At 37.8% G+C, this 20,282-nt stretch overlaps 1 protein-coding gene across 2 annotated transcripts in view; it reads right to left on the reverse strand.

Moving 5' to 3' along the window:
• Positions 1–20,282, reverse strand: part of CCDC126 (coiled-coil domain containing 126) — a 40,734-nt gene that overhangs the window by 8,144 nt on the left and 12,308 nt on the right. For both annotated transcript variants that reach the window (XM_040472433.1, XM_040472432.1), the window contains one exon: positions 15,927–16,314. In XM_040472433.1, the coding sequence (XP_040328367.1) occupies positions 15,927–16,164 (238 nt within the window). In that variant the 5' untranslated portion in view covers positions 16,165–16,314. The remainder of the gene's footprint in view (positions 1–15,926; positions 16,315–20,282) is intronic.

The following is a 20,282-nucleotide window of genomic DNA, read 5'->3' on the forward strand; positions in this document are numbered from 1 at the left end:
TCTCAATAGGTTTTACTGTTTTTATTATTATGAGCTGCCTCAAATCTGATAGCTAGGTGTGTCTAGTCAAGGATTTTCATATCTATATTTATGAGAGATATTGGTCCATAGTTTTTATTTCTTATATAACCTTTGTCTGATTTTGGTATTAAGCTAATGCTATTTTCACAAAATGAACCTGAGAAATGTTCTTACCTATTTTCTGAAAGACTGTGTGGAATTCATATTCCTATTTAAACTTCTGATAGAATTCTCCAGTGAAATCATCAGGGCCTAGAGATTTCTTTTTGGGGAGTTCTTAAACTATAAATTAAACTTCCCTAATAGGTATAGGGTCCCCATGATTTTTATATTGTACTTTCATTTTCATTTAGTTCAAACTATTTTTTAAATTTCCCTTCAGAATTCCTCTTTGATCCATAGATTATTTAGAAGTGTGTTTAGTTTCCAGTTACTTGGAGATTTTGTTACTGATTTCTAGTTTGAGTTCATTGTGGTTAGAGAACACACTCTGTATGATTTTAATTCTTTTATATGGATTGAGGTTTGTTTTACAGCCTTGGATATGATCTATTTTGGTAACTATTCCATGGACTGAAAAAACATGTATATTCTGCTGTTGTTGATAGAGTTTCTATATATGTAAATAAGATCCTATTGGTTAGATTGTGTTCTAATGATCTTCTGTATCTTTGCAGATTTTCTAAATGGTTCTATCAGTTCCTGAGAGGGGGATGTTTCAGGTCTCAATTATAATTGTGGATTTACCTATTTCTCCTTTTAACTCCACCACTTTGTACATACAAATTTAGGATTGTTTTTTCTTCTGAGTGGTTTGACCCTTCTATGATTACATAATGTCCTTCTCTGACTTTGCTAGTTTTCTTTGCTCTGAATTCTACTTTATCTGATATTAATGGAGCCACTCCTGCTTTCCTTAATGTTTGCATGACAAATCTTTTTCTATCCTTTTACTTTTAGGCAGCTGATATTATTAAATTTGAAATAAGTTTCTTGCAGGGAGCACATATTTGGGTCATGTTTCCTAATGCAGTCTGTCAATCTCTTTTAACTGGTATACTTAAAACAGATTTATATTTAATGTAATTGTTATATATTAGTACTGAAATCTGCCATTTAATTCTTTGTTTTGTTTGTTCTGTTTTTCACTTCCCTGTTTAATTTTTCCTGCTCTCTTATAGGTCATTTGGAATATTTTTTAGAATTCTTTTTTTGGTTCATCTGAATGTATCTTTTTGTACAGTTTTAGTGGCTACTCTAGATACTATATCATGTATATAACTTACCAGTCATTTTACCAATCTGAATGAAATACATAAGCTTTACCTCTCTTTACCATCTATGATGGTTCATTATATGTGTCAACTTGGCTAGGCTATAGTGCCTAGACAAACAAATACACCATTCTGGATGTGGTTTTGAAGGTAGTTTTTAGATGTGATTAGCATTTAAACAGTAGCCTTTCAGTAAAGCAGATTACTCAATATAATGTAAGTGGACCTCAATCAGCTGAAGACCTTAAGAAAAAAGACAGAGGTTCCAGGAAAAGGAAGGAACTCTGCCTCCAGACTGACTGCCTTTGGACTCAGAACTATCATGTTAACTCTTGCCAGAATTTCCAGCCTGCCAGCCTCCCCTGAAGATTTTGACTTTCCAGTCCTCACAATTGTATAAACCAATTTCTTAAAGTCCATCAATCTCTCTGTTCTATTTCTCTGGAAAACCCTAATACACCATCCTTTTATCCTACTTCCATTTATATTGTCGTAAATATTTCCTCTACACACATTTAAAATCACCTTAGCACTATAATTTTTGCTTCAACCATCATAGTTTAGAAAACTCCAGAAAAAGGAAACCTACTGAATTACCCTTATTTTTATTTACTATATTCTGTCTTCCCTCCTTCCTGATAGTACCAAGGTCCCTCCTTTTACCATGTTTTTATTTACACTTCCTTCAGCCATCTCTCAGATTAGGTCTGCTATTCTTTTCCTTCATCTGAGAAGGTCTTTGACTTCCCCTTTCATTCCTGAAGGATATTTTCACTGGAAATAGAATTCTGTATTGATAGTTCTTTCTTTTTGGCACCTGAAAACATATTTTATCACTTCCTTCAGGCCTCAGTGGTTTCTGATGAGAAATGCACTGTTATTTGAGTTGTTTTTCCACTATAAGATGTCATTTTTTTCTCCAGGTGCATTTAAGATTTGATGCACTGTTATTTGAATTATTTTTCCACCATAAGATGTCATTTTTCTCCCCAGTTGCATTTAAGATTTTTTTTTCCAGTTGCTCTTTAAGTTTCAGAAGTTTAATTATGATTTATCTTGACATGGATTTTAGGGGGCTTAGCCTGCTTGGGGTTCACTCAGCTTTTTTTTAAATAAGTTTACTTTTTTTAATGTTTATCTATTTTTGAGAGAGAGAGAGAGAGCAAGCAGGGGAGGGACAGAGAGAGAGAGAGAGAGAGAGAGAGAGAGAGAGAGAGAGAGAGACAGGATCCAAAACAGGCTCTGTGCTGACAGCAGAAAGAGTGACATGGGGCCTGAACCCATGATCACAACCTAGGATCATGACCTGAGTCAAAGTCACAGGCTTAATTGACTGAGCCAAATAGGTCCCCTTAAGCTTCTTGAATCTGAGGTCAATGTCTTGTCAAATTTAGGAAGTCTGCAGCCATTATTTATTTATTTTTTTTAGTACTTTTCCAGCTCTGCCCTCATTCTCCTCTCCTTCCAAAACTCCAATGACACAAATGTTACATCTTTTGTTATAGTCTCACAGGTTTCTAAATCTCTGGGTTTTTTTATTTTCTCCCAGTCTATTTTTTTCTCTTGTTCAGATTGTGTAATTATATTGTTCTATATTCCAGTTCACTGATTCTTTCATCTTCATTCTGTTAAGTCAATCTGCTGAGCTTTTTATTTCAATTACTGTACTTTTCAGTTCAAAAATTTCCATTTGGTTATTCTTTATATGTTCTATTTATGTGCTGAGACTTTCTATTTCTTTGTTGAGGCTATTTTTTCACTTGCTTTGTGTAAATTCCTCATCGAAGCACTTTTAATAATAACTGCTTTAAAATCTTTTTCAGATAATTCTGATATCTATCATTGGTTGTCTTTTTTCATTCAGTCAGATATTCCCAATTCTTGGTATGAGAAGTGATTTATATTTGAAACCTAGACACTTACATATTAGTTTATGAGATCTTGGATCTTATTTAAACCTCCTATTTTAGGGTCACCTGAATGGCTTAGTCAGTTGGGCATGTGACTCTTGGTTGCAGCTCAGGTCATGATCTCAGTTTGTGAGTTCAAGCTCCACATCAGGCCCTGCACTGGCAGTGGGGAGCCTGCATGGGATTCTCTCCCTCCCTCTCTGCCCCTTCCATGCTTGCTCTCTCTCAAAATAAATAAATAAACTTAAAAAATATATGTATATGTATGTATACATACATACATACACACATATATCTATATATATGTATATATAGATATGTTTTAGATGACTTTCTCCGATGCCACTGTGGCAGGACAGAGAGGTACCCCTTACTATTGCCAGGTGGAAGAAGTCTAGGTTCCCCATTTAGCCTCCACTGTCACCTGAGGGTGGTAAGCTCCCCATCACTGCTGAATGGAGGTGGAAAAGTTCCAGGTCCCCATGTACTCTGCATTGATAATGTGGTGGGGATGGCCTCCTTACCCCTGGGCAATAGTGAAAGTCCTGACTGTTCACTAAGACTCCTCTGACAACACCTCAGAGGGAAGGGGATGGGCACCTCATTACTGCATGTAATGAGGTATGGAAGTCCTGGCTCCCCATGTAGTCTCCACAGGTACCATGGGGGAGGGAGGTATTGGATACCTTATTATAGTCTCACAAGGGTGAAGTGTAGGCTCCCCGTTTGGCCTTTGATCATACAGGTGGTGGTGCAGCCACAATATTTTTATGTGATCTTTGGCTGAAGGAGAATAGTTATTGTCCAAAAGTTTTCTGTCTTGCCAGACTGCCCCTTTCTTGGCTACAAGAGCAGGTGTCTGTTGGGGAGATTACTGACTTCTTCAGCTCCAAGTCTGGAATATATGAGGTTGAACACAACAAAACAAAACAGGGATCATACCACTGTGTCCTGAGGTCCCTAGCCAGTATTTTTCTCTTTCAGATTCTTATGTTTGTTTTATATAAAATGTCCAGGACTTTCAGTTGTACTTAAATGGGAATAGGGAAAGATGGATAGCATAGGAACAGGATAAGGAGGGATCTCCATCTTCCCAAATTCCCCAGTTTAGGGAATTTTATTTAAATTGTTTTTCTTCAACTATAAAAGATATTCTCTAGCAGCTTATTATAGCACTGTTTTCATTCATTACTTACATGATAATTTACATATTTGAAAAACTGATTAAAGTTAAGAAATTTTAGGAGCGCCTGGGTGGCTCAGTCGGTGAAGCGTCCAACTTTGGCTCCAGTCATGATCTCACAGTTCATGAGTTTGAGCCCCGTGTCAGGCTCTGTGCTGACAAGCTTGGAGCCTGGAGCCTGCTTTGGAGTCTGTGTCTCCCTCTCTCTCTCTGTCCCTCCCCTGCTCATACTCTATCTCTCTTTCTCTCTCAAAAATAAATAAACATTAAAAAAATTTTTTAAATAGTTAAGAAATTTTAACTTGTGTTTCTAAAGGTTATTTTTTATAGACTTATATGGAAAAACAACTATTTGTTAACTTATTTTCAGAAAAGTATCTATTATTTATTTATTTGAGAGAGAGAGAAATAGAGAGAGAGAGAGCATGCAGGCGAGAGGGGGAGAGAGAAAGAGAGAGAAAGAGAGAGACAGAGTGAGAGAGAGAGAGAGAGAGAGAGAGAGAGAGAGAGAGAATCCCAAGCAGGCTCCGCACTTAGTGTAGAGCCCAACACAGGACTTTATTCCTTGACCCTGGGACCACTACCCAGCCAAAAAAAAGAGTCAGATGCTCAACCAACTGGGTCAACCAGGCACCCCTGCAGAAGAGCATTTAAATATCAACATTAAATTGTTTTCCAGTTCTTCCAAAATATTTTTGAAATCTAGTTTTTAAAAGTGTTCAACCACATTAGTAGACAGTAAAACCAAAACTCTTAAAAGAAAGCAGGGTTCATCTTTGGAAGGAAAAGTCTGTAGTGATAATAGTATTGCTATAGATTCAGAAACAGTTTAGGAAACAAAACAATGCCTCAAGTGCAAAGTGTTCTATGAACAGTCACTGGGAAACTCAGACCAAGTATCCCCAATTCACTGTTCTAGGCAAACCTCAGAATCCAAAACGTTACATGGGAAGAAAAAAAATTATATCAGAGAAGACTAAGAATATTGAGAAAAAGATCTAGAGCAGGGGAAATGGTTTTTTACAGGGAAAGCACAAATTACTGTTCAAAATTTACAGACAATGACCTATAAAGGTGAACTGATCTGCCTATGACCTTTGTGATAGTAACAATTCATTGGTGACTGGGATTAAAAAAAAGCTTATGCTCATTTTCCCAACTGGGAAAAACAGGTTAAACAGTTCAAGGGGAGACTATTCAATAAATAAATGAAAAGCCTTCTAGCTTTTTTGTATAGCAATGAGAAGCTAAATGGTTTCTATAGATGGTTAAATGTTCAAGTTCTCCAGAACTTGTAAAATTCTGATTTTATTGTAACTTAAATAAATATTTATATATTACTGCCATGTCAAATGAGTGGAGCAAAAGATGGAATTCAAATAATAAATCTGGGATAACTGGCTACCTAATGTGGAAAAAAGAATCTGCATCTCTTACTGCTTACACCAGAAATCTCAACTATATTATAGATGTAAATGTAAAAACAAAAACAAAACCCACCATAGTATATTAGAGTGTAAGCTTTGGGGCAAATATTTTAAGCATAAACCTAAACCATAAAAAATGATAGACACAGGGCGCCTGGGTGGCGCAGTCAGTTGAGAATCTGACTCTTGTTTTCACCTCAGGTCATGATCCCAGGATTGTGGGACTGAGCCCAGCATCCTCTGTGCTGAACATGGAGCCTCTTTAAGATTCTCTCTCTCTCTCCCTCTGCCCCTCTCCCCTGTTCACTGTATCTCTTTAAAATTTTTAAAAAAAAAATTGTTTAATAAAAAATGACACACACATTCTGCTACCCAAATTTTTTAAACAATAATACCAAGTTATTAGGCAACTGAAAAACCAGAAGAAAAACATTTGCAACACATAATAACGGCATTAATGCCTTTACAAAGAATCAGTCACTTAAGAAATTTCCCAGCAGAAAAACTGGCAAAGGATATAAATGACTCACTCATACATACAAGAATTACAAATAGTCAACAATCCTTTAACCTCTACTGTAAACAAAGAAATGCAAAAGCAAACAACTAGAGATCATATAAAATTAAATAGAATGGTGGAGAAACTGGCACTTTCACACTGCTGTGAAGGTCACAGTAGGAATGTATACTGGTAGGGCCATTCTGAAGGACAATCTGACAAATGCCTATTAAACTTAACTTGCACATCCCTGACCAAAAAATTCCACATGTAAGGAATCTATTCTTCAGAAACATTTACACAAACATGAAATACACATTTATACTCACACATATATGTCATACACATACAAACACACATACATTGTAGCATTGAATCAAACACAAAATAGGTTAGCAACAAATTATCCATCATTACAGAATAAGTGGGCAAGGAGTGAGGGCGGGCAGGTTAAGGAATATTTATAAAATGAAACAATATTAAGTCATTGTAAAGGATGAGACAGACCTATATGTAATAATATGGAAAGATAGCCACAGTAATTAAGTGAAAACAGGTAAACTGCAAACCAGTATCCACACTACAATCCCATTTTTGCTCAAAATAAAATAATGTGCTAGATCATGTGTAAGCAAACTACAGCTGGTTGGCTGCCTGTCTTGGTAAATAGTTTCACCAGAACATAGCCATGCTCTGGAAATATTTACTATTTAGCCCTTTAAAGAAAAGTACACTTACCCCAATACGGAACAAATTAAATGACATTCTTTCTGCCTTTTTAACTAATCTATCTTGTATATTTCTGCACTATTTGAATGTTTATAATAAACATATATTTAGAATCAAAAATAAGTAAAAAAATATATCAGGGATTGGTTAAATATCACGTGGCCATTAATGACGTAGGTATATATTCATTGACATAAGTATTTCCACCATACATTAAATTTTAAAAGTTTATCAAATATCATGTGTAGCTAGGTCTGAACGTTGCTTTTAAAACTGAGTCGTGGGGCACGTGAGTGGCTCAGTCAGTTCAGTATCCAACTCTTGATTTCTGCTCAGATCATGATCCCATGGGATTGAGCCCTGTGTTTAGTTCTGTGCTGAGCATACAGCCTATTTAAGATTCTTTCTCTCTCTCTCTCTCTCTCTCTGTCTCTCCCCCGCTCCCCAGCGTGTACTCACTTTTTCTCTCTAAAAAAAAAATAATAATAAAATGGAAAAATAAATAAAATGAAAAAAAATATTTTTTGAAAACTCAAGTCATTACACACAGCTGGGCAGCATAGCACAGATGGCTGCTACCTTTTAAAATATCACAGTTAGGGGCACCTGGGGCTCAGTTGGTGGGGCACCCAAAATTTTTTAATATTTATTTATTTTTGAGAAAGAGAGAGAGAGAGAGAGAATGCAGGGGAGGAGCAGAGAGAAGGGGTACAGAGGACCTGAAGTGGGCTCTGAGCTGACAGCAGTGAGCTGGATGTGGGGTTCGAACTAATGAAGCAAGAGACCATGAACTGAGCCAAAGTTGAATGCTCAACTGACTGAGCCACCCAGGCGCCCCAGGCATCCAACTCTTAATTTTGGCTCAGGCCACAATCTCATGGTTAATGGGTTCGAGCCCGTGTCGGGCTCCATACCGGCAGTGCAGAGCCTGCTTAGGATTCTCTCTCCCCACCCCTCTCTGCCTCTTCACAGCTCAGGCTCACATGTGCTCTTACTCTCTCTCAAAAATAATTTATAGAGAGAGAGAGATCTATAGAGAGAGAGAGAGAGAGAGAGAGAGAGAGAGAGAGATCAGTTATTTTGCTCAAGTACAAAAACTTTATTTTCAAGTATTTTTCTTCTTATTATAAGATTTACTTTCTATCAGTGTCCTTGGACTAAGCAGAATGCAAAACAATGTAATTTCTGCATCTCTATCTGCCACAAGAACCTCCATCTCAGTATATACCAGCTCCTTCATCTCTAAGTCATCTAAATTTGATCCTCAAGAGCAAATGCAGGCTAACCTTCATCAACTCATAAGAACCATCATAAAGGTGTTTCTATAAAAATAGAAAGTGCCTAGGGCATTTCCAGATAAAGAAGGTAAACTGAAAAAAGGCAATTAACCTCTGCTGACTTTGGATGAAAGAGGACTTCAACCACCTCCGTTTTGACCTCAGTCTGGACTTGCTAATTGATTAAGTTCTTATTTCCAGCTTCTCTTAACTCAGGCTAACAATCTTGTGGGAAAAGCACCCTGTGATGGGAACCAAAACTACCCCCTCAAGTATAAGGACTGCCCTGAGCCAGCAAGATTCTGTGTGACTGACCCAAGACACTGATCAAGGAGACCTTTACTGCCCGACTGTACTACCCACCAACCCCTGTCCCACATTTTCCTTATAAAAACATGAGGCATTTTCAGCACTACGGATTCATTTGGGACACTAGTGCACTGGCTTCTCGGTGTTGGCCTTACTAAAACAAATTCCTTTCTTGTCTCACCACCACCCTTTTCTCTGCCTTTGGATTCTGTTAGCGGGGAGCCAAACTTGGTCTGTTGGGGACCCCTGGAACCAGGTGCTCTTGCACCCATGGGTCCCGGCTACATGGACACTCCACCAAAACAGTAACAATGTTTTTTGCTCTCTTTTTCTTTCCTTCTTTTAAGCATAAATCCACAAGGCCAAGGATAACAAAGAGACCATAGCAACACAACTCCAGAAGCTAGAAAGCAAAGGGACGAGTGTTAACTGACTTAGAAGCTCTGAAAAATTTGATCTTAGAAGAAAAACTAAGAAACAATTCAATGTTCTCCACAGAACCCTACCCTTAAAATGCCCAGGAACTGTTGTTATAGTGGGTACCAGTGAAAATAGGGGTTAAAAAAGGGACTAAAACAGAAGAATTGGGTGAAAATTTATCTATCTATGGAGACATTTGATTCCTAAATTATCTAGAACACTCCCCAACTGGGCAATAGCCCCTCACTCCTTGCAGAAAAGCTGAGGTTCATTTTCTGAAGCCAGTGAAACAGCTAAGGGCCTGAGTGCCACAGTGAAAACTGGGGGAGTAAATGAAAATTTACACAGTGAGTGCTGAGACTACCTGTCCTCCCCCAGCCTCTTCCTCTCATTTGGATCCCACAACAGTTGAAGGCCTATACTCTCCAGCAAGATTGGAAGTCCTTCTCTAGGGAATCTGATCAGCTCAAGAAGAAAGACCTAAATACACCCATATTTGGGATACCGCAAAGAAACAGACAGTGATAATGTGCAATAGAGTTTGGCCGGACTTTGTCCCTAGTTCCTGGGAGGTAGCCTCTAAATGTTTGGAATTTCCTGAGCGATAAGACTGTCTTTGTTATTCATGATGGGCCCCTGGGACCCCACTGATAGTTTATATTAACAAAGTGACTCAGACTGGGCCCCTAGATAGTTTGTGCTAATGACATGACTCAGGATGGGGACTGGGCATGCCAGAAAGACCAAAGTATGTAATTAGAGAGTCGTGGCTTTTCAGTAATGTCAGATGAGTGAGAGGGGCTGGAAAGTGAATTCAACCATCTGGCTAAATCCAATCAATCGTGTTTGCACAATAAAATCCCAATAAAAATCCTGGACACAAAGTTCAGGTGAATTTCCCTAGGTAACAATACTCTTAATATGATCATACACGAATGTGCCAAGAGAGTAATGCGGCCTGATTCCATGGGAAGAAGACAACAGAAACTTCGCCTCTGGAACCCTCTCAGACTTGCCCTATGTGTGTATCCCTTTTGCTGGTTCTGAGTTTCTTTTTGCTATAATAAAACTGTAAGTACAGTCCTTTCAGGGAGTTCCCTGGGCCAGTCTAGTGAATTACCAAACCTGAGGGGGTAGTAGAACTGGTCAAAAATGAGTGTGGCCTGGGACACCCAAACTTGTGGCTAATATCTGAAGTGAAGGCAGTATTTTGGAGGCTATGCCCTTAACCTGTGAAATTTGGCTTAATTCCAGGTAGTTCGTATCAGAAGTCATTACAAATATTAAGGATGCTCCCAAGGAAATGTCCCAGCCAGATCATGCTATAGTGAATACCAACCAACAACTCAACACTTCCCATCAAACTTTAAGTGTCTCATTCTTTAAAAAAGCCTCAGGGGCACCTGATTGGCTCAGTTGGTAGAGCATGTAACTGGATCTCAGAGTTGTGAGTTCAAGTCCCGCATTAAGTATAGAGATTACTTAAAAAGCACAAAATCTTTAAAATAAATGAATGAATGAATGAATAAATATTAAAAAGCCTTCATAGGCTAAGGATCACCAGACATGTTTGGATGAAACGTAAAAATATTTCAGAAAATGTATCATTGACAACATTTGAGAAATAAAAAAAAGAGCTCTTAGAAATTAAAAATATGATGGGGCACCTGGGTAGCTCAGTTGGTTAAGTGTCCCACTCTTGGTTTCAGCTCAGGTCATGATCTCACAGTTCATGAGTTCGACCCCCACATCAGGCTCTTTGATGACGGCATGGAGCCTGCTTGGGATTCAGTCTCTCCCTTTTTCTGCCCCACCCCAGCTCACCCTCTCTCTCTAAATAAATAAACATTTAAAAAAATTTTTTTAAGAAATTAAAAATATGAAAGAAAATAAAAAAGTCCATAAAGAGTTGAAAATAAAGATGAGTAAATATCTCAAAAAATAAAACAAAAAGACAAAGAGATGGAAAGTAGGACAGTAAATAAAGGAAAATTTGAGAACCAGTTCATAGGGCCCAAATGCTGAACAACAGAATTTCAGGAAGAATGAAAACAATGGGGAGGATGAAATCAAATAAATAATTTAGGAAAAAATATCCCTAAACCGAAGGATGTAAGTTTCAGGATTTAAAGTGCCCACTGAAGCTTCCTTTTCCCTGTCTCCAAAATCATGGCAGGCAGAAATGAGGATGTTCTGAAGATTTTCATCTTCACTACTACCCAGAATTACTTCAGTGTCAGAACCCTGGGACCAGCCACTCATGTACAGCTGTCCTGAAATCAACAATTTTTTGGATGACAGAAACCAAACGTTCTTAGGGTGCCGCAATCCAACATCTAATGTCCTTTTCCAACACAACTGAGTTTGTGGACACAAAAGATAAAATGCTGGTTGTTTTCAAGCTGCAACCTAAAATAATTACCAATCAGAATTTACAAAACAACATTCTTGTTTTATCTGTTAGACTCACCTATAAATTCCCTTTACCAAGCAAGCAGCAAGGCCAGTATTTGCACCAATGTTGTTAAAGGATCAGGAATGGAGAATTTTGATCCCAAATTTCAGAATCTTTTGTGTGATCTAGAAGCTAGGTTGGATATAGTTCTACGAAAATTAGACACTAATTTACCAAATTGAAATTTAAAAAGATGACACATTAAGTATTCTTACACAAACTGATGAGTTCCAGTTTGGGATAGAACAAGCACGTCATGGAAATAAGCAGATTATTGCAGAAAGAGCCAGTTACTTTAAAGAATTATTTGAGGGGCGCCTGGGTGGCGCAGTCGGTTAAGCGTCCGACCTCAGCCAGGTCACGATCTCACGGTCCGTGAGTTCGAGCCCCGTGTCAGGCCCTGGGCTGATGGCTCGGAGCCTGGAGCCTGTTTCTGATTCTGTGTCTCCCTCTCTCTCTGCCCCTCCCCCGTTCATGCTCTGTCTGTCTGTCCCATAAATAAATAAAAACGTTGAAAAAAAATTTAAAGAATTATTTGAAACAACTGCAAGAGTTGTGATTCATAAATAGATATATATCAAGCTTTTGATTAAAGCACTTTAGAATTTAAGTTTCACTAGATTTAGCTCCATCTTAAAATCATTACTTGATGGTTGTAAACAAAATATATCCTTCTTAAGTAGCAGGGTTTACTTAAGGTATATATTTAACATAGATACATCTTAGAAAACCAAACTTTAAAGAAAGTTAAATTCTGATCTCTAGTAAATGTTTTTCTCAAAACATAGTTACTCTTCTGCAAGTAGAGAAAAACAAAAGCCTAATACACTAACAGAAGTGTATCCATGTAAAGGCAGTATGTTCTTTTGAAAGAATGTTCACTTTATTCAAATTAGCATGTTGAAGTAATCTGAGATATAAAGTCTTAGTTTTATACTTGATTGATTATTCTTTGCTATATCTACAGAGAAGTGACCATTTTTAGCAGTTACAAAAAAGTCTATTCTTTTCAAAATAAATATACAGAAATTTTCTATTTGCTCCCAATATTATTTCAACAATACCATTTTTAATGAAGTGTTTGAAATGGTTTTAAACTTTTTTTGCAGCAATGATAAAATGTAAAATAAACCTTGTACTCTGACGGCATCAGTGGTAACCTGAATCAACACAGTAAATGAATGGATATGTAAACTATAACGGGTGATATCTATGTGGCATTAAGGTAACCTCTGTTGGGTAAAGAAATGAATCCACATTTAAAGGAAATTAGGCCGGGGCGCCTGGGTGGCTCAGTCGGTTGAGCGTCCAACTTCAGCTCAGGTAATGATCTCACACTCCATGAATTCGAGCCCCACGTTGGGCTCTGTGCTGACAGCTCAGAGCCTGGAGCCTGCTTCAGATTCTGTGTCTCCCTCTCTCTGCCCCTCCCCTGCTCATGCTCTGTCTCTCTCTGTCTCAAAAAACAAAAATTAATTAAAAAAAAATAATAAAGGAAATTAGGCCAAGGGTAAAAATAAATGAAAGACTTTCTGTAATTTTTATTTTTAATTCTGACATTTATGAAATTTATATTTGTGAAGGAACTTGCAGGGTATTTGCATAAAGAAGTAATATATCATTTGGTAGAAAAAGGAAAAAATGGTACGGTAGGTATTAGAGTTATAGCAGTTGAAAAGTCTGAAAACATTTTGACTATATTGCTTAGGTACAATTATGATTACTTTAAGAACAAATGTATTTGTGGGGTCGCCTAGGTGGTTGAGTGTCCAACTTCAGCTCAGGTCATGATCTCACGGTTCGTGAGTTCAAGCCCTGCACTGGGCTCTGTGCTCACAGGTAAGAGCGTGGAGCCTGCTTTGAATTCTATGTCTCCCTCTCTCTCTGCACCCCACCCCCCACTCATGCTCTGGCTGTCTCTCTCTCTCACACAAAAATTAAAAAATTAAAAAAAAAATTTTTAGAACCATGTATTTTGGTTTTAGGACTTTCATACCTTGGACAGTATATCCTTATTGGAAGTGGCTGACTTGGTGGAGACCTCTTGAGATGTTGTAGATGATGTGTAGCGACAAACAGAGCATGATCATTATCCTGAGTCACAAATGTTCCATCTCTTAGATATAGGTACTAGTAAAAAATAAACATGAAATTTGGGGGGGAAATAAATCAAGTCCTGCACATATGTGAAAGAAATCCAGACCCAGGGACGTCATTCTGAAAAATCTCAGAACAGCATTATGGGACTGTGATAAAGATCTCACAAACTTCCAAAAATAAGTCACATATAAAGGGTGAAGAATCAAGGGCACCTGGGTGGCTCAGTCGGTTAAGCGTCTGACTCTTGGTTTCAGCTCAGGTCATGACCTCACCGTTCATGAGATCATGTCTCATGTCGGGCTCCACACTGGCAATGTGGGGACTGCTTGGTATTCTCTCTCTCCCTGTTTCTGTCCCTCCCCTGCTCATGTGCACTCTCCCTCTCTAAAAATAAATAAATTTTAAAAGGTAAAAAAATCGGAGGGGCACCTGGGTGGCTCAGTGGTTAAGCATCAGACTTTAGCTCAGGTCATGATCTCATGGTTTGTGGGTTTGAGCCCCAAGTTGGGCTCTCTGCTGTCAGCTCAGAGCCTGGAGCCTGCTTTGGATTCTGTGTCTCCCTCTCTCTCTGTCCCTCCTCTCTCACACTCTGTCATATCTCTCTCTGTCTCAAAAATAAATACTAAAAATAAAATAAATTTAAAAAATTTTTTTTTATTTTTAAAGGATAAAGAATCAGAATAGCATTAAATTCTCAAAAAGAACACTGGAAGCTAAGGGGGCAGTGGGGGGAAGCCTTTAAAATCCAACAGAAAACTATTTCCAAACTAGGACTCTATACTTAGTCAAATTTTCAATTAAACATGAGAGTAGGGGGATAAAAAGACCTTTTCAGATATGCAAGGAATCAAAACTTTGACCTTCCTCGTATCTTTCTGAGGAAACTACAAGAATCAGTTCCCCTAAAATGAGGGAGAAACAATAAAGAGGAAGCCACAGGATTCTAGGCAACAGGAGATCCAACACAAGAGAGAGGTAAAGGGATAATTATGTAGGAAGATCCTAGAATAATTTACCACCACAAGCCTAGAGAAGAAATAGTCCAAACCAGAGATCAGAAGGCTCTAGGAAAGATTTCTTCAAGATAAATAATGTGATAAAATACCTTATGTGTCTGAATATACTGGGGGGAGACTTAGCAACTGTGGGAGAGTTAGGGTAGAAAACTAGGCAAAGAAACAAAAATCAGTACTTACTAATTAATTCTAGAAGGGGGAAATACAGTTATATGTGAAAGGAAAAGTAATAATGTACTACATGGCTCAGTAATGAATACCACTAACACAGTCATAATAATGCAAACATTGAATATTGTTCTAACCAAAATTATGATGGGAAAATGGCAGGATTATAAGAACACGTGTGTGTGAAAACAGCCTGGGGTGGGTGGGATGCAATTTGGGTTGAAAAAGAAAGCTGAACCCTCACCCTGCACAGTGGGAAGTTAACAGATAATTTCTATAATTGAAAAGTCAAGAAGCAGCTCATAGAGCATGTTATTTAGAGGTATGGAGGTAATCACCAAATAAATCAGAAAAAATAATTTAAGATGGCTGGCTGTAAGGAATGGGAAGTTTGAGTACTGTTGGGGGTGGGAAAAACTGCCCTTTTTTATTACCAGACTCATAACACATTTTGATTCTTTAAATACATACATGTATAACTAAAAAAAACCCCACTGAAATAGAGAAAATGCCCACACACTCATATACAAAGTGTTCTATCTCTTCTCTCTCTCTTAAGTCTTAAAGGCAAGTGAGACTACGGCAGGCATACAAAACTTAAAACACAGCAGGAAAAAAACAAAACAAAACAAAACACACCACACCACAGCAGGAAACCAGGATGTGAACAGGTGAATGGCAATAAACCACACTGAAGATACGAGCAAATGCTGCTTCTTAGGAGTTAATAGATGTTATACAATTGACGGTCTATACTGGCACAATCAAGAAAATGTAAATATGAACTAAGTGTTATAATAGTATTACAATTATGTACAACAAGATTTTTTTAGAGATACATATGGAAATATCTAGCAGTGAAATGTCACAATTTCTATAATTTAACTGGTCGTCAAAAATTAGACAAAACAAATTGGTAAAATGTCAATAATTGTTAAATCTAGGCAATAGACATATAGTATTTATCATAGTTTCTATTTGTCAGTACATCTGAAATTTTTCATAGTAAAAAGTCAAGAAAAATTTACTCTGTAAAGACCTACGCATGAAGTGATGAGTTAGATTTCCTTCCATAACTATCTTTAAATGGGAAGAAGTTGAAGAGGAGAAAACGAGGAATAGTCCATGGTTATCTTACCATATCCTGCCATAGAAGCGCCATTCTCAACATCCACTGCGTTCTTATTTTCCTCTGCTAGAGCTTTAACATATCTTTTGCTTAAATCTAGTATTTGTTCACGTAACTTGACACTGCTTTGATGTCTTGGTTGTTGAAAAGTATAGTGCAGTAACATCAATCCCCAAATGAGTCCGAATACAAGCAACAGTAAACTCAATTTCTGGGACATAGTTTTTCTTGAAATTGTAAAAATCATTTCTGATGAAGAAAACAGACTCAAATGAAGAGTGGTAACTGGACGTAAGCCACCAAACAATCAAGACTTTTGAAAGAAAAAAAAAATCTCCTCCTCTAATACTGTGTATTCTTCATCTTCAGCAAGGTTGCCTCCAACTCTCAATTAACTCTGTAAAATTGAAAAGAGAAAAGTTGATTAGTCTTAACCTATACCAGCAACAGAATAGACGATGATAGATTTAAGAGATTCTAAAAGGGGCGCCTAGGTAGCTCAGTCGGTTTAAGTGTCCAACTTCGGCTCAGATCATGATCTCCCAGTTTGTGGGTTGGAGCCCTGCATCAGGCTGACAGCTCAGACAGCCTGCTTCAGATTCTGCGTCTCCCTCTCTCTCTCTGCCCCTCCCCCAACTTGTACGCATGCTCTCTCACTCCCTCTCTCTCAAAAATAAACATTAAGAAAGAAAAAAGAAAATACTCCCTTAAAAAAAAAGGGAGGTTCTATAAATCATCGTGATTTGAAACTACATCATTTCTCTGACAACTTTCTCCACCATTATGCAAGCTTTCAAGGCTTTTATCAGTTTCATTTACATTGCTCTTCAAAAATAGAAATAAATGTCCATTAATTGAAATGTCACCATGGTCACAAAATTCTCTGAATGACTTGTCATTTGTAACTAAAACTATGGACATATAATAAGATTTACAGTAGCCTATTCAAATATAGATTACCCAACTGTATAAAAGCTATTCCTCCTCCTCCTCCTCTTCCTTAAAAAAAAAAAAAAAAAAAAAGGCAGATACCAAAGTGAAAGTTAGAAAATGTGGAAAGGTGAGGGGCGCCTGGGTGGCTCAGTGGGTTGAGTGTCTGACTTCAGCTCAGGTCATAATCTCGCAGTTTGTGAGTTCCAGCCCCGCATCAGGCTCTGTGCTGACAGCTCAGAGCCTGGAGCCTGCTTCGGATTCTGTGTCCCACTTTCTCTGCCCCTTCCCCACTCATGCTCTGTCTCTCTCTGTCTCTCAAAGATGAATAGACGTTTAAAAAAAAAAAAAAGAATTAAAAAAAAGAAAAAGAAAATGAGGAAAGGTGAAACCCACAAGAATATGACAATATTTGGAAATGTCACTAGAAAATATTACTAATGGCAAGGAGATCATCCTGAGCATCCGACCTAAGATGAAAAATAAGTTACCACTTCTAAGTTTCTACTTCTAAATTAATGCCAGGCATAATGACAAGTGCTAAAACAGGTTCAAAATTTGACCTATGTTTCCAAATCTGCAATTTTAAATTTTAAATGCTGCAGGAATATAGTTTTATAATTTAAAGAAAAATTCAAAGGTTATATATACTTCAATTTTTTTTTTCAAGAGAGAAAATCCCAAGCAGACTCCACACCATCAGCGTGGAGCTCTACGTGGGGCTCAAACTCACAAACTAGGAGAACGTGCCCTGACCCAAAATCAAGAGTTGGACACTTAAAGGACTGAGCCACCCAAGTGCCCTTGTACTTCAATTAAAAAAAAAAAAAAAAAAAAAAAGGTGACAATCATGGAATGTAGAAAGACCTGGAGAGTAATAATGTGTATGAATCACCAAAGTGTCCAGCAAAGAAAACTCTTCAATTATAGCTAATGGAATAAAATTCTTTACATAGAAATACATCTGGAGTCACAGCTTAATGAAAATAATCCTTAAGAACTTTTTTAACTTTCAGCAGTATGGGCAAATAAAACATACCTACTTTAATCCACTTAAATAGGGTCTACTCACATAGGTGAACTAATAAAATCTAGTTTGAGGATAAGACTAGAATTCAGTAAAGGTAAACTCTGCAGAGCATTTAATTACTTTTGACAGATGTTTACTGAGCCAACACACATCTTAGGCACTATGGCTCTGCCCTAAAATCTTGCTTTCCAGCACAGGTGCTTTCAAAACTTTTTTTAAATAATAAAGAATATCTTTTAATCTTATGTAAAAAATCCAAATACAAAAAAAACTCTGTCTCTAGATGTGAGTGTGTTCAGATATGTGTAAAGAGGGGTCTTCTACCCTGGCAATCAACCTGTCCAGTTCAGAAAACTTCCACTGTTTCTTCCTCCTACCCTGCCACCCAGTCCCTGATATACGTCTAATAAATTCTGGGCCTCCAAAGTTTGCCGAACACCCATCTACTCTTGTTGAAATGTGCCCATCCTGCCAAGCCTCACTACAAGCATCACTACACCACTCACTGGGCATACTAATTACTATAAGAAAGTAAAAACCGCATTAAAAATTAGAAATTGACTCCTTTTCAAATTTTCTTCTATTTCTGCCTATTTAGTTATCATACAAAGAATAAATAAATCTCTTCAGATCTTACTGAAACATCACTATTAATATCAATACTGGATTACTAAACATTGCTTAGCAAAGTCAATTAAATGTAACCCTATGTTTTTTCTACAGAAATTTTACATTTGAGATTAGGAAGTGGAAGTTCTGGATTCCCCAGCAAAATTTTAAAAGAATATTCTTCACACATCTATTAAATATATTATTCCTTAGAGATTTTTCTTCACTGGTTCAGATGTCTTTTTAAGTCTGATCTGTGTGCCACGTTATCTGACCTACCACCAGCAGAGGACCAAGCAGGTCCTTCTGAAGCAGTCACAATAGGGTTCTAAAGATGGCATGGTAACAAAATCAGAAAAGTGACATCACTGGAGAATTAAGAGCATAGACTCCTAGGTATTTTGGCAAATGAAGGTTAAAATGACAGCCTGGAAAGTTTCAGGTCACTATACATCTCTAAGGCCAAAACGGAAGATACCCAAATCCAGAGGCAAAGAGGGTACTTCAGTTAAATAACAGCAACAGCCTTGCTACAATCACTTACTTTGTACCAGATTCTGCTTTAACTAAATTTTCACAACTCCTACACTAAGAATGTTTTCACTTAGCAGGTGAAAAAAACTGAGGCAAAGAGAAGTTAAATAATTTGTCCAAGGTCATACAACTGGATAGAGATAAAATGGTAGAGATAAGATTCAAAGCTCAGGCTCTGAACCTCTGCCCCTCTTTTGCAGGAATGGCAATAAAATAGTAACAGCAGAAACTGCAGCCATGAACAACTACTGAGTTCTTATAAAGTAAATACTTCACAAGGGCTATTTCATTCATTATCTGCAATAACCTCAAAAGAAAGTTGTTATTCTCCCATTAAAGATGATCACATTAAAGCTTAGAGAGGTGGTTAACCTGACTAAGATTTTTACACAGGCAACTCACCTTGCCTGAACTTTGGCAAGAGCTCCAAGTTCAGAATGTATACCTCCATTCGGGGTCTGTCCTTTCCTTTATTTTATTTTAATTTTTTTAATTTTTTTTTCAACGTTTATTTATTTTTGGGACAGAGAAAGACAGAGCATGAACGGGGGAGGGGCAGAGAGAGAGGGAGACACAGAATCGGAAACAGGCTCCAGGCTCCAAGCCATCAGCCCAGAGCCCGACGCGGGGCTCAAACTCACGGACCACGAGATCATGACCTGGCTGAAGTCGGACGCTCAACCGACTGCGCCACCCAGGCGCCCCATGTCCTTTCCTTTAAAAGAGGTCCTTAAACTCAGCCCTATTAGAACTCCTAAGTTTTACGGAACTCCAGTAAAATGACAAATCACAGGACTGTAAAAACATTAGGCAGAGAACAGGAGATTGGCAGAAGAAGGAGGGGTTGAAAGTCAAACACAGGGAGTCTAATCTCTAAGAGATAAAGTCCTTCCGATTAGGTACAGGCTGAACAATGAAAGCTGCACACCACCACGAACTTTGACTAAAGGATGAGTGGCAGTACCAACACCAGACACAGAGAGAAAACACACTGATGGTGGACAAGACAGAACATTAGCTAAGGAGAATATGCCCCCAAAGTAATAAATCCTAAAGAAAAAGAAAACCTAGTCTAAACCTAGTGTTTCTCAGTGTGGCAGGCCCAAAGACAAATAAAGAGCCCCTTATTCCTCCATATTAACTGTATACCATCTGACTATTAAATTCAGAGAAGCCTACTAGGAAGGTCTTCATAGCCTTGACTCTCCTTAGAAGGTGTCTGGCTCATTACTGCCCTCAACAAAATTAAAGCACACCATCTC

Source organism: Herpailurus yagouaroundi, unplaced genomic scaffold (genome assembly GCF_014898765.1).
Source record: "Herpailurus yagouaroundi ecotype Mexico unplaced genomic scaffold, PumYag 100, whole genome shotgun sequence".
Taxonomy (NCBI): Eukaryota; Metazoa; Chordata; class Mammalia; order Carnivora; family Felidae; genus Herpailurus; species Herpailurus yagouaroundi.